This window comes from Myotis myotis, unplaced genomic scaffold (genome assembly GCF_014108235.1).
Source record: "Myotis myotis isolate mMyoMyo1 unplaced genomic scaffold, mMyoMyo1.p scaffold_m19_p_6, whole genome shotgun sequence".
NCBI classification, from domain to species: domain Eukaryota; kingdom Metazoa; phylum Chordata; class Mammalia; order Chiroptera; family Vespertilionidae; genus Myotis; species Myotis myotis.
Genome location: NW_023416368.1, coordinates 96626160 through 96641359, shown reverse-complemented (window position 1 = coordinate 96641359; position 15200 = coordinate 96626160). Strand labels below are relative to the sequence as shown.

General features: G+C 50.5%; 1 protein-coding gene across 1 annotated transcript in view; it reads left to right on the top strand.

Annotated features, from left to right (window-relative positions):
* WNT9A (Wnt family member 9A) overlaps positions 1-14129 on the top strand; it is a 29764-nt gene extending 15635 nt beyond the window's left edge. The window contains exons 2-4 of the mRNA XM_036313849.1: positions 8288-8544; positions 9200-9462; positions 11182-14129. Of these exons, the coding sequence (XP_036169742.1) occupies positions 8288-8544; positions 9200-9462; positions 11182-11661 (1000 nt within the window). The 3' untranslated portion in view covers positions 11662-14129. The remainder of the gene's footprint in view (positions 1-8287; positions 8545-9199; positions 9463-11181) is intronic.
* Positions 14130-15200: the final 1071 nt, after the last annotated feature.

Sequence of the window (15200 nt, the reverse complement as noted above, 5' to 3'; positions counted from 1 at the left end):
TATTTTTCCTTTTGTTTCCCTTGTTCAACGAGATATATAGAAAAATATTGCTAAGAGTGATGTCAAAGAGTTCACTGCCTATATTTTCTTCTAAGAATTTTAACATTTAAGTCTTTAACTCATTTTGAGTTTATTTTTATATATGGTGTTGGAAAGTGGTCCAATTTCATTTTTTTTTGCATGTGTCTATCCAGTTTTCCCAGCACCATTTATTGAAGAGACTGTCTTTACCCCGTTGTATATTCTTGCCTCCTTTGTCATAGATTAATTTACATGTAGGGATGGGCGTATTTCTGGGTTCTCTATTCTGTGCCATTGGTCTATGTGTCTGTTTTTATGCCAGTACAATGCTATTTTGCTTAGTATAGTCTTATAGTATAGTTTGATATCAGGTAGTGTGATACCTCCAACTTTGTCCTTTTGCAAGATTGCTGTGGTTATGCAGGGTCTTTAGTGGTTCCATGTATATTTTAGGATAATTTGTTCTAGTTCTGACAAGAATACCATTGGCATTTTAATAGCAATTGCATTGAATCTGTAGATTACTTCGGGTAGTATGGACATTTTAACAATTTCATCCTTCCAACCCATGAGCAAGATATATCTTTCCAATTATTTATGTCTTCAATTTCTTTCTTCATTATCTCACAGTTTTCAGAGTACAGATATTTTACCCCTTCTGTTAAATTTATTCCTAGATATTTCATACTTTTTGATGCAATTGTAAGTGGTATTGTTTTCTTAATATGTCTTCTGATTGTTCATTACTGATGCATACAAATGTAACCAATTTCTGTATATTGATTCTGTATCCTGCAACTTTACTGAAGACATTTATTAGTTCTGATAGTTTTTTTATTGGAGTCTCTAGTGTTTTCTAGTAGTATATATAGCATCATGTCATCTGCAAATAATGAGAGGTTTACTTCTTTCTTTCTTATTTCAATGCATTTTATTTATTTTTCTTGTCTCATTGCTGTGGCTAGGATTTTCAATACTGTGTTAAATAAAAACAATAAAAATGGGGATCCCTGTCCCTGACTTTAAGGAAAATGCTTTTAGCTTTTCACTGTTGAATATGATGTCAGCTGTGGATTTGTCCTATATGGCCTTTATTATGTCGAGGTATGTTTCTTTTATGCCCACTTTGTTGAGAGTTTTTATCATAATAGGATGTTGAGTTTTGTCAAATACTTTTTCTGCATCTCTTGAGATGATGGGTTTTATCTTTTATTTTGTTAATGTAATATGTTGTATTAATTGATTTATGCACATTGAACCATCTTTGCATCCTGGTATAAATCCCATTTAGTCATGTGTATAATCCTTTTAATGTAGTGCAGCAGTTCTCAATCTGTGGGTCGCGACCCCTTTGGGGGTCGAACGACCCTTTCACTGGGGTCGCCTAAGACCATCGAAAAACACATATATAATTACATATTGTTTTTGTGATTAATCACTATGTTTTAATTATGTTCAATTTGTAACAGTGAGATTGGGGGTCACCACAACATGAGAAACTGCAGCATTAGGGTCGCAGCATTAGGAAGGTTGAGAACCACTGATGTAGTGGGTTTTGTTTGTTTGTTTTAGTTAATCCTCAACTGAGGATATTTTTTCCATTGATTTTTAGAGAGAGTGGGAGAAACGGGGAGAGACACAGAGAAAGAAACATTGATATGAGAGAGACATATTAATTGATTGCCTCCCGCACACTTCCCGGACAAGGGCTGAAACCAAGGTATGTGCTCTTGACCAGAATTGAACCTTTGAACCTTCAGTCCATGGGCCCATGCTCTAACCACTGAGAGAACTGGTGAAGGTCTTTTAATGTACTGTTGAATCCAGTTTGCTAATATATTGTTGAGAATTTTTGCATATATGTTCATCAAGGATACTGGCCTGTACGTCTCTCTTTTTTTCTTTTGGTAGTGTCTTTATCTGTTTTGGTATCGGGGTAATGTTGGCTTCATAAAATGAGTTTGAAAGCATTCCTTCCATTTCAGTTTTTAAAAATAGTTTAAGAAATATACATATTAATTTTCCATTAAATATTTGGCTGTTTTTTGAGTGAGAACTGTGGTCCACACTTTCCTGGACATATTGTATCTTATGAGAATGTTAAAGATTAAAAGAAAATCCCTGAGTATGGTACAATGCATTTAGACCTTGTTGTTGTTTCCTCCTGGGAAGTGGGCTCAGCACTCTGAGAGGTGGTCAGCCAGACGAAGCGGGGCTGGAGGGGTTCTGTTGTCTGTCAAGGGGCTGCCACCTGTGGGCAGCCTGGGCTTACTGCCTCCACGGGCTGTCTATGTAGGCCTGTGAGCTCATCTGTCCTGGGTCAAACGTTTGCTTTGGCTGTGTGTGTTAGGGGGCAGGAGGGGTGGTGCAGGGGGTGGCAGCTGCGTTGAGCAGCTGGTGGCCTGGGCAGGCTGGGCAGGCCTGTACTGTGCCAGGAGACCTGGCCACTTTCTGGGCTGAGGCAGTTTGAGTGGGCAGAGGCTCCTTGCCCAGGCTAGCATGCAGGGTTGAGAGCTTGCATTGGGGAGTGGGTAGGGTTGGGGGGCTCACCTGGGCCACCTGCTGTATGCTGATCGTTGTTGTTATGGATAGATCACACGTGCACAGCACAATGTGTGAGAAGCTCACAGGCTGCAGGGAGAGGAGTGTTTCCTCTGCCCCAGGCCATCTGTGTCCTGGGTTGCCCATATGTCCGCAAACACATACACAACATTGAGGCAGGCAGACCAAATTTGCCATAGAGGGGTGGATCCCAGCTATTCAGTCAGTCTCCAGTCTTTTGTATAGTAGTCCCTTAATTCAGGGTCAGTTTTGCTTTATGCAGTTCCAGTTACCTATGGTCAGAAAATTTTAAATGGAAAATTTCAGAAATAAACAATTCATAAGTTTTATTTTAATTTTTAAAAATATGTTTTTATTGATTTGAGAGGGAGTGGGAGGGAGAGAGGGAGAGAGGGAAAGAGAGAGAGAGAGGGAGAGAGAGATATTGATGAAAGAGAACCATCAATATCAGTTGGCTGCCTCTTGCATGACCCCCACTGGAGATCGAGCCCACAACTTGGGCATGTGCCCTGACTGGGAATCCAATGGGTGACCTCTTGGTGCATGAGTTGACACTCAACCACAGAGCCACACTGGCCGGGAGGCATCTCATAAGTTTTCAGTTGTGTGACGTTCTGAGTAGCATGATGAACTCTTACACTGACCGCTCTGTTCACCCGGGCCATAACTTGTCTCTTTGTCGAGTGTTTCTGTGCTGTAGATACTCCCCACCTGTTAGTCACAGATTCCCTGTGTTGGTGATCAAATTGGTTGGAGAGAGAGAGAGAGAGAGAGAGAGAGAGAGAGGCCATACACTAAGTACAGCATATTGTTATAATTGTTCTACTTTATTATTAGTTGTTGTTAATCTCTTACTGCACCTAACTTATAAATTAAACTTTATCATAGGTGTATATGTATAGGAAAAAACACAGTATATAAAGGGTTTGGTACAATCTGCAGTTTTAGGCATCCACTGGGGGTCTTGGAACATATTCCTGCAGCACATCTCTTTCTACTTGTCCTTGGACAATAATCTTATCAGACACCAATTTGTGCTCATCTGATGAATGTAAAATAACATATCAATATAGTTTTATTTTGTGTTTCTTTTTCTTTTCTTAAAAAAATATTTTTATTAATTTTCAGAGAGGAAGGGAGAGGGAGAGAGAGACAGAATGATGAGATAGAATCCTGCATGCCCCACACTGGGGATCGAGCTGGCAATCCGGGGCAACCAGGAATCGAACCATGACCTCCTGGTTCATAGGTCGATGCTCAACCACTGGGCCACAGCAGCTGGGCTATTTTGTTTCTTTGATTGGGGTGGGGCCTCTTATAAGTTTTAACAGCAGCTATATTTCCTACCTTTGAACTGTATGTTCATATCCTGTGTCCTCTGAAATTGACCCCTTTTATTAATGACTAGAGGCCCAGTGCATGAAATTCATGCAGTGGGGGGGCATCCCTCAGCCCAGCCTGCACCCTCTTGCAATCCGGGACCCTTCAGGGGATGTCTGACTGCCGGTATAGGCCCAATCCCTCAGGGATTCCTGCAGGATCAGCCTAAACTGGCAGTCAGACATCCCTCTTGCAATCTGGGATTGCTGGCTCCTAACCACTGGCCTGCCTGCATGCCTGCCTCATCGCTCCTAACCACTCTGCCTGCCTGCCTGATGCCCCTAACCCCTCTGCCTGCCTGCCTAATCACCCCTAACCACCTCTGCCTTGGCCCTCGCCGCTGCGGCTTCATCCAGAAGGATGTCCAGAATGACGATCAGAAGGTTGTTCAGCTGTCCAGTCTAATTAGCATATTACACTTTTATTATTATAGATCTTTAGGAAAAGATCCACACACTCGTGCACATGCACACACATGCACAAGCACACAAGCAAAAGGAAGTTGGCCCTTGGTTTGGGATTGGAGTTGCAACATTTTTTTTTGACTCTTACCTATTTTTTTTTTTTTTTTTGCTGTCATTAGTATTAATTTTTAAAATCTTTTTTTAAACATTTGTTATCTAAAGTTTTACATATGTCTCCTTTTTCCCCAATTGACCCCTTACCCACAGCCATTCCCACTCCGGGCAAGCCCCCACCGCCCCAGTGTCTGTGTCCATTGGTTATGCTGATATGCATGCATACAAGTCCTTTGGTTGCTCTCTACCCCTCCCCCCTCTCCCCTGCCATTTGTCTCTGGATCTATTTTTGTTCATCAAATTATGTTGATCATTATATCCCACAAATGAGTGAGATCATGTGGTATTTATCTTTCTCCCTATGGCTTATTTCACTTAACACAATGCTCTCCAGCTCCATCCATGCTGTTGCAAATAGTAAAGGTTCTTTTTTTTTTTTTTGAACAGTGGCATAGTATTCCATTGTGTAGATGTACCACAATTTTTTAATTCACTCATCTGCTTATGGGCACTAAATCTTAGCTATGGTAAATTGTACTGCTATGAACATAGGGGTGCATATATTCTTTCTGATTGGTGTTTCTGGTTTCTTGGGATATATTCCGAGAAGTGGGATCACTGGGTCAAATGGGAGTTCCATTTTTAACTTTTTGAGGAAACTCCATACTGTCTTCCACAGTGGCTGCACCAGTCTGCATTCCCACTAGCAGTGCACGAGGGTTCCTTTTTCTCCACATCCTCGCCAGCACTTGTCGTTTGTTGATTTGTTGATGGTAGCCATTCTGACAGGTGTGAGATGGTATCTCGTTGTTTTGATATGCATCTCTCAGATGATTAGTGACTTTGAGCATGTTTTCATATGTCTCTCAGCCTTCTGTATGTCTTCTTTCAAAAAGTGTCTATTTAGGTCCTTTGCCCATTTTTTTTATTGGATCCTTTACCTTCCTTTTATTAAGTTGTATGAGTTCTCTGTAAATTTTGGAGGTTAAAACCTTATCTGAAATAGCCTTGGCAAATATGTTTTCCCATTGGCCATTGTTTTTTAAAACTATGCTACTGTTTCACTGTGCAGAGATTCTTTTATTTTAAGAGTAAAATTTATTAATTTTTCAAGGTCTTTTGGATTGTGATTCACTCTGAGAAAAGACTTCCTGATTCTAGGAGTGTTTTATAAACCTCTCATCTTTCCTCTAGCACTGCTGTGGTTACTCTTGGTGTTGGGGTTTCTGTCCTGGATCCCTGGTTCCTGTCACTGGGACTTATTCTGCTACGCCCAGAAACCAGTCCTCCTGCACCCTGAACATCTTCTCCCCACTTATCTTGCCACCCGACACCTCCGCAAGGGTCTGTCCTCTGCACCCCAGGCTGTGAGCCCCAGATAGTTGCTCTATCTGCAGACCACACACTGAACGCACCCTGGCAGTGTAGGGGGTCTGGTGTAGGGACCATCTGGGTGCTGGTGTCAGAGAGTTGGGAAGGGGTTGCCTTGGGAGCAGAACAGTGTGGTTGCACCTCTAGTGCATGGGGAACCCTGCCTTCAATCTGCCTGTGTAGTATGGACACAGTCGGCCCTAGGTGTCAGAGGTCTCCTGTTCTTGCCCCTAGATGCAGTGTGCATGAGGAGGCCCTGGGTATGGGTGGACACCTGCCCTCGGCCACCATGTATAGCATAGACCGGGTACAACCTCAGGTAGGGGACTCCTGCCCTTGTGCAGTGAGGATGGGAGGCCCCCCTGGGTGTAGGGGGACTCTGGCCTTCTCCTTACCTGAACTAGAAAGCACTGTGGCCCTGGGTGTGTTGGGACCCCTGTCCTCAGCCTCTCTGGACTGGGGGACACTGTGGCCCACCATCCTTTCCCTTTCCTTGTACATTCTCACAGCTGCCCTCTCTAGGCTGGCCTCAGATCCCCCTACGTTGGCCCCACCTTTGGGGGGTCCTCTTGGATGCTGGAATGTTTTGGCACCGCCTGGAGCTTGGTTAATCTCGTGCAGGTTGGAGGCTGCAGGGTTTCTGCTGCCTGGCACCCGTTCTGGGCACAGCTGTTGACATTCCTGTCTGGGGACAAGTCTCCACTGTGTGAGCTGCCTTTGTGTGGGGAGCATGGCTTTTCCAGCCTCAAGCTTGGGGTCTGTGGGCCCCAGCCTGTTCTCCGTCTGCCTCAGCAGCTGTCTTTGGGCAGGAGGCTTGGAAGTCCACGAAGCCACTCATGGCAGTCCCTGTGCCCTTAGGAATGAAGCACTAACCCTGCGGCAGCAGTGGGGATGCAGGTCACTGGCTGGCTGGCTTTGTCCTTCACCGCCTCCTCTCTGGCACAGCATTCCAGCTCAGAGCGCACAGACTTCTCCTCAAAGACCTTGCTGTCTCTCTGTCTGCACTATAGGGCCACCCATTCCAGGCCCCTCCTGTGCCTCAGGGACCTTTGGGATTCTCCCCCAGCCCGGGTCCATGCTGGCCTCCCACTGTGCATGGGGTGGGGGGAGCAAAGGGGGCTCCTGGTTCAGAGCATCACTTAGGAGAGCGGGCCCTGCAGTGAAGTCTTCTGGGACTGGAGCTGGTGGGGGCACGGCCAGCGCTCTGTTCTGGTGCCAGGCCGGTCTGGGCACATGGAGAGCAGGGCCCAGGCTTGGTGGAGAGGGGTGTCTTCTAATGGAGCCAGAGTGTGGAAGGGGTGGAGTGTAGGGGCACATCCTTGGTCTGAGGCCTGCCTGTGTGGCCTCATCCTCCAAGGGTGACTGCTCCCATGTACTGGCCACTCCTCTCTGCACCCCGGGGCCTTTGCCCTGGTGTCCCTGCAGTGTTGCCTGGCTCCCTGCTGGACCTCCTGTCTGGGGAGTTGACTGGAATGAGTGAGGCAGGCCCTGTCTCTTCAGAGTCTGGGAGTCCCACTGGGCCCTCAGCAGGGTAGAGGCCCCCACCCAGGCAAGGCCTGGGAGAGGCCATGCTGGGGTGTATATGGTGGGAGGTAAGAGGGAGCGGAGGCAGGGAGACTTTGAAAGCCAGTACCTGGGTTATCCCCAGAGGAGCATCACTGCTGGGGGGCTGCCACAAGGTGGGGTTCTAGGAGGGCCCACCACATCCCTCCTCCTATAGAAAGCTGGGGCTCTTGGAGTCAGCCTGGTAGCCACTGTAACCCTGAGTGGCCTTTCGAGAGGCAGCAGGAGGGAGGATGGGGCATGGTGAGGGGATCATGCTCCCCATGGGTGGGCTGGGGTGGGAGGCTTGTTTCCAAAGATGCTCGAATGGGAGCTCTGAGTCCTGCCCCTGTCCTGGTGGGCATCTCTCCCTCCCAATGCTAAGGGTCTGAATGTGACTGGGCATGGACATGTCTGAGGCCCAGAGGTACAGTTGCTCTATCTGGGGACACTGAGGCCATAGCAGACAGAAGGCCAGGCCTGTCAGTCCCTGGATGGAGCAGGTGGGGGTGGAGGGCAGCAGGACAGAGAGCAGGCTACAGACCCCGTGGGCCAGGGCCTTGGGTGGAGCTACAGGAGAAAGGGGCCGGTTTCCCAGTGGCACGTGGGTCCCGGGCTGGGAGGTGCTCTGGCGCAGGCATTTTGGGAGATCCCTTGGGACCTGGGGCCATGTGTACAGGCTGCTGGAGGGCAAGGACCTCCCAAGGGTCCACCTCCACATGGGGATGGCAGAGGTGGGCATCCAGGAGCAGGGCTCCTCCAGCTGGGTAAACGGGCAAGACTGTGGGTGTAGTGTATGTGCCTCCTTGAGGCCTGGCCTCCTGAGCCCTGCCCGGGTGTGTGCGATGGCTCTTCCTCTGGGACGGTGCTCACCCTGGGCTCTCTGTGTGCAGGCTGACCGGCAGCGAGCCCCTGACCATCCTCCCGCTGACCCTGGAGCCCGAGGCAGCCGTACAGGCACACTACAAGGCCTGCGACCGGCTGAAGCTGGAGCGGAAGCAGCGGCGCATGTGCCGCCGGGACCCGGGTGTGGCGGAGACACTGGTGGAAGCGGTCAGCATGAGCGCCCTCGAGTGCCAGTACCAGTTCCGCTTTGAGCGCTGGAACTGCACCCTAGAGGGCCGCTACCGGGCCAGCCTGCTCAAGCGAGGTGTGGTGCACTGGGTCCAGGTCAGGGTAGAGGAGCTGAGGGCATAGGAAAAGATCCCAGAGCCAGCTCCTGCCCAGCCCCTTCCAACTGCCCTGTCCCCACACAGGCCTGAACTGTTGCTGGCAGAACTAGGAGCCTTTGGCAGCTTTGCCAGGGCCTCAGGCAGCTCTGATGGCTTTTCCCACATGCCTGTGGCCAAGGCTCAGCGCCCATAGGGATGGCAGGGGTCCAGCTGGTGCCCAGAGCACAGAGCCTCATCTCTCCTGTCTCCCTCTGCATGTGGGAGCTACTGGGGACTCTCATCTGAGCCTCTTGATGACCTTGTTAAAAAAAACGGGGGACAGGCAGGGGTTTTCCTAGGGCCCCAGGCCATTCTGGTGGGTAAAAGACCTGAATGGATGGGGTCTCTGATCACCAGGCAAAATGAAGGCCACAGTACCTCTGGATCTCTACCCCCCGCCCCCACACATAGGAGAGCCCTCAGCCCAGGAGGTATTCCCCCTCCCCGCCAGGTTGATCACAGGAAGGTTCCAGCAGTCCAGGATTTGGGGCTTCATCAGGAATGCATGGTTCAGCTGCACATAGTGACAGGTTCTGCTGCTGGTGCCACCACTGACCGGCCCTGCTGTCCCCTCCCCCTGCCCCCCTTGCCCAGGCTTCAAGGAGACTGCCTTCCTCTACGCCATCTCCTCAGCTGGCCTGACCCACGCTCTGGCCAAGGCCTGCAGCGCAGGCCGCATGGAGCGCTGTACCTGTGATGAAGCCCCTGACCTGGAGAACCGGGAGGCCTGGCAGTGGGGTGGCTGCGGAGACAACCTTAAGTACAGCAGCAAGTTCGTCAAGGAGTTCCTGGGCCGGCGGTCGAGCAAGGACCTACGTGCCCGTGTGGATTTCCACAACAACCTCGTGGGTGTAAAGGCAAGCAGGGTGGGGGAGGGGTGCCATGGGGTAGTGGTGGTGGTGGTGGAGGTCCCTCCTAGAGCGGTAAAACTGGAAGGCCTACTTTCTACTGGTTGGGGAGGAGTCAGGTGGGTATGGGGCGATCTGTGTCAGGCCCTGGGTGTCAAGGCCACCAGGAGGATCTCTGGGATGGGTAGCATCTATCCAAGAGGATGGCAGATTGAGAGCCCTGCCTGCCAGAGCTGAGGGGCATGTGGTCTTGTTCCTAGGGACCTAGGTGGAGGCAGTCTGGGAACTGTCCCAGGGAAGGCCTGGGTGCAGCTGGTCCAAGTGTGTGTTGGGGAGTGTCTCTGCTTAGGGTACTCATCTGTGGCCAGGACTCTCTTCTGAGGAACTCAGCTCAGAAGACTCAGGAAAAGGAGTACCTTAGTGTTTTGGCTGGGCCCTTCTGGGGCTGCGGGCTGCAAGTATGACTGGGCCTGGGGGGAGCTGGCTCCTGCCACTCTTCACCCTTTCTGCAGTCCCTTGGCTCTTGGGTCCTCAACATTGGTGTAGGCATCAGGCCTGTACCTGTAGTCCCAACTGTGGTTGGAGCCCTGCCCCCTTAGGTCCCCAGCAACCTGGGCCACCAAATGCCCCCCAGGCTCAGCCATTGCCTGGGACTGGCAGGGGACTACCAGGAATGTGGAGCCCAGGCCTGGGGGAATGTAATTAGAGCCAGCCTACTTTGAGCCTCTTTATTGACTAGCTGGAGTTCTGAGTCATGGATGGGAGCTCCTTCCCGCCTTCAGTCCTCTGGGGAGGTTGTGGGGAGATTAAATCCTTCAGGCAAGCCCTTTTTTTTCTTTGTACTTGCCTTTTGTGAGCTATAAATGAAAAGTCAGAATATGAAAGTGCTCCATTAGCTTCAGGCCTGGGTAAGTAGTGTTCTAATTAAATTTGTCATGTTTCTCAGCAAAGTATCATTATGTGGCCAAGGAGTAGCTGTTTCTTAATTCCCTCAGGTGGCCCTCCCTGGGAGCTCACACCTGGCTTGGGCCACTGGGAGGGCTTCCCTGCCCTTCCTCTCCACATCCCTCCAGGGACCCCTGTGTGGGCAGTCTGGCAGAAGGCTCAGTGGGGCAGCTGGCCTGACTTCCTGACTTTTCAGGTGACACCCAAGTCCTGGAAGTGGAAGAACCCGGTCTGGGTCTTGGGAAGCTTCCCAGAGTCTGAACACAGCTTGATGCTGAGCCACACCTGCTCCTGCCCTGGCCAGCTGCTTTCCCTTCCGTGTTGGTTGGGTGGCACTCATATGTGCAGTAGTACCAGGTCCCAATGCTCAGGCAGGGACGTGGTCAGCTGAGTTATAGGTGCCAGTGGCTAGTCCTGCCCATTGGGTGTGGAGCACTCCAGAGAGTAGACTGATAGGGTGCTGATGGTGGGGCTGGAGGGTGGCTTGCCTTGCCCGTGTAGGGGCAGCCCTAGACACAGGGAAGAACATCTGGGCGGGAAGGGCCACAGGTGCTGTGGTGGCTGCTCTGGAGGCCATGCTGCTGGCCATAGGATTTCTGTACGAGGTGGTTTGTGGCTTGAAGGCAGTGGGATGGGTATGTAAGCCAGGGAGCCTGGGTTTGGGGCCAAAGGGTTTGGTTCTAGGGTGGGTGCCAGTTTCAGCCCCTTTTGGGGTGATTCGTGGGGTCTGGTCTCTTCTGCCAGGTGTGGCCCACATGCTCACATTCCTTTGTCTCTCTCCAGGTGATCAAGGCTGGGGTGGAGACCACGTGCAAGTGCCATGGTGTGTCAGGTTCCTGTACTGTGCGGACGTGCTGGCGGCAGCTGGCACCCTTCCATGAGGTGGGCAAGCGCCTGAAGTACAAGTATGAGACAGCGCTCAAGGTGGGCAGCACCACCAACGAGGCTGCTGGTGAGGCAGGCGCCATTTCACCACCCAGGGGCCGGGCCTCGGGCACAGGTGGTGACCCGCTACCCCATACACCAGAGCTTGTGCACCTGGATGACTCGCCCAGTTTCTGCCTGGCCGGCCGCTTCTCCCCAGGCACTGCTGGCCGCAGGTGCCATCGCGAGAAGAACTGCGAGAGCATCTGCTGTGGGCGAGGCCACAACACACAGAGCCGAGTGGTGACACGGCCCTGCCAGTGCCAGGTGCGCTGGTGCTGCTACGTGGAGTGCAGGCAGTGCACACAGCGGGAGGAGGTCTACACCTGCAAGGGCTAGCGCCAGGTGGCCAGGCTGCTGTGGAGGTGCAGGCAGCGTGTGCAGCAGAGGCATCTACACTTGCAGACTGAGCCCTGGGCTAGGTGCTCCCAGCACATTTGAGCATGAGGTGGGGGCAGGAGCCCAGCCTGGTCTGACCTCTGCATACCCTCTGCTTTTCCCTCCCCGGAACCCGACAGCATTGCACTGATGCTTTTTGTCCTAAGAGTCCAGTTCCTGTGTCTCAGTGCCCCTCACCACTTGGGCTCCCTCTGAGGAGCATGGGTGCACCTTCATGACCACACAGGGCCTCTGTGGCAGCCTGTTGGCTGCCCTCCACCAGCTCTGGTTAGAGTCAAACCACTAGGAGAGGGACAGCCAGTGAGGGGGAGGCGCTGCTGCTCCCTCTGACATCAAGCACTTCTCTCTGGAGTAATATCAGTGACTTTTAACTTATTTTAATTTAACTAATATATAATAATTATTTTCTTTGTCCCCATTATGTTCCAGGCTGTGGCTCTCCCAGTCTGTAGGGGCCCCTTCCTCCCCCCGCCCCCCGCCCCCGTCTATTTGCCTTATCTGCTTTGTGTTTGAAACCACTAAGTCAAGAGAGACATTGCTGTCGTTGCTCTAAGAATTAAAGCGAGATGTGTCTGGCCACCTCCCTCAGGGCTTCTGGAAGTCAGGTCCCGGCTGCTGCCCCCAGGGAAGCCATTCTGGGAAGCGAGCATGTGGGCACATGGTCCTGCACTCCAGCCCCTAAATGCAGATTTTGGAGCCTGGGGTGGCAAGGCTGGCCTGCCTTCCCCAAGGGGTATGCATGGGCAGAGGGGCAGGGCCAGCCCCTTGAGCGTTTATTTCACAAGGAAGGCACAGCTTGCTCTGTGTCATTGTGGGGGAAGCAGGATGGGATAGATGTGATGGAGTGTGTTTGGGGCTAGGATTTGGCAAATGGAAGGCTGTGTTCCTTGGCCATGCTGTTGTCTTTGCCGGAAGGAGTAAAGGATGGCCTACACCGACCTGGTTTGGTGTTAGTGTGCGCACACGTGTGCATGTGTGCTTGAGTATGTCTCTGTGTGTGATGTGTGCATGCTTGTGCAGCGTGTGCATGTATAAGTTGCATGTGTGATGTGTATGCATACATGACTGCACACGTGTGTATAAGCACATGTCATGTATGCATACATGAGTGCGTGAACATATGCACGTGTTCGTGGGTGTGCGTGCTTATATGGATGGGTGCATCTGAGCACATGCCTCTGCTGTATGCATTATGTATGCACATGTGTGGAAGCACGGGTGATGTGTGTACATGTGTGCATGTGCGTGCGCATGTGCCCGTGTGTGTATGTTGGTGTGGTCTGTGAGTGGTTGGGTTGTGACCTGGTCCACCCTGTGCCCTTCCTTAGCATGGGCCTCTCCTTCCCGCATTGACGTGAATGGCAGCCTTGGCTCTGGAGCTTCTGCCCTGGGCCTGTCCTGCTCAGCTGGCAGCTGTGCTCCAAGGGTGCAGGCAGTGTGGAAGCAGGAACTACTGAGCTAGGGCATTCCTTGGAGTCCCAGGGGCTCCAGGAACCCCAGGGAACTGTGTTTTTAAAAGAAAACCTATTTATGTTGATGTGGGTCTCTTTGTTCCTGTTTTATAGTGTAAATAGTAAAGTTTATTCTCCTGTGGTTCAGAGAACACACCGTGAATAACTGCTGTGGAGGCCCATCCTGGAAGGGAGCCAGGTGGGCTCCTCAGTGGCAGGAGATGTGGACCTGCCCCTCATCTCTGCAGGCCTGGCTGGATAAGGGGTGAGCTGGGGTGCCTCCTGGTCATCCCCATGCATCCCTGCCCGCTGGGCCCAGAGCAGGTGGAGCAGCACACTCCCACGACAAGACTGTAGCCAGTCACTACTGGGTCTGGAAAGGTGGCAAGTCAAAAGAAGGATATATATTTTTTAAATTAAATACCACATTTAGCTATTTTTGTCATAAATATTAAGAAAAGTATTTTTTAAAACAAGGCAGACTGAAAATGTCTGCTGGCTGGCTTGTTCATATATAAATATATATCAGAATGTCTTGCTAAACAAAGAAGCAACTCGCGCGGATGGAGTCTCTCCTAAACGTGCTTCTCTTTCGTGTGGCAGGAGGGTCTCTGAAGGCAACGTGTCTGCAGTGGGGCCAGGGCCCCGGGGTCAGCCTCTCTAGGAGCTGCGGGGTGGGCAGCCATGCTGAGGGCCAGGCGGGTCCCGGCCACCTGCTCCCCACCAGGTCCTCGAATGTGGGTTCCGGGCTCAGCCAGTCCGGAGGTTGGGAGGAGGGGCATTCACACTTGACTCCTCTGTGTTCAGGCTCTCCCGCCAGCCTACCCACTTCTCTACCTCATCTATATAGTGAGTAGGTGTGTACTCGAGTGACTAGGAGAATGTATTTATTTAACGGCTTTGTGTAACACAATCAGAAACAAATGGAAACACTAAATAAACGTATTTTAAATTATAGCCCGACTCAGTCTGATGACTTCAGAGTAGTTATGATGAGCCTATGGGTGGAGGGCCTGAGATGAGGTATGGGGGAGAAGGATGTGAGGGAGGGGGGCCTGAGGGAGGAGTAGCTGAGGGAGGAGGGACTGAGGGAGGAGGGCTTGAGGAAAGAGGGCCCAGGGAGGAGGGTTGAGGGAGGAGTGGCTGAGGGAGGAGGGTTAATAATGCAGATTATTGTACTGGTTAATAATGCAGATTTTGTAATCAAAGAAAACACGATAATTTCAAGAGAAACATCAAAAGTGCTTTATTCAAAGTAATGTCCATTGCTAGCTACACATTTCCCCCATCTTTCAGGTAATTTGTGGATACCGTTCCAATAGAACTTTTTTTGTTTTAAGGCAAACCATTCAGAGACCCAATTTTCCACTTCTTCGTATGTTTTGAAGTGCTGCTCAGAAAGTGCGTGTGCCATTGATCAGAACAAGTGGTCATCTGAAGGAGCAAGGTCTGGTGAATACGGCGGGTGGGTTAATACTTCCCAGGCAAGATCTTTTAACATGTTTTTAACTGGTTTTGAAGTGTGTGATGGTGTGTCATCATGAAGCAAAATTACTTTGCCGTGTCTTCTGGCACTTTCTGGTTGTTTTATAATCAGAGTGTGGTTCAAATTGATTATTTGTTGTCGGTAGCAATCAGTGTTAACGGTTTCACCTGGTTTTAGAAGCTCATAATACACCACACATTCCTGATCCCACCAAACGCAGAGCATTGTCTTCTTTCTGAAGTGATTTGGCCTTGCAGTCGATGTTAATGGTTGACCTGGATCAACCCATGATTTTGTGCCTTTGTGATTCTCAAAATAAATCCACTTTTCGTCGCCAGTCACAGTTCGATGCAAAAAAGACTTTCATGCCGTTGAAGCAACATTTTACTGATGACTTTTCAGTTTTCCATTGGTCTTTCATTCAGTTGATGTGGCCCCCATTTTCCTTCCTTTACAATCTTTCCTAGTGCTTGTAAATGACTGGAAATTGTTTGCTGAGCAATAATTTCTGCAAGTTGTTTTTGAGTTTGATATGCATCTTC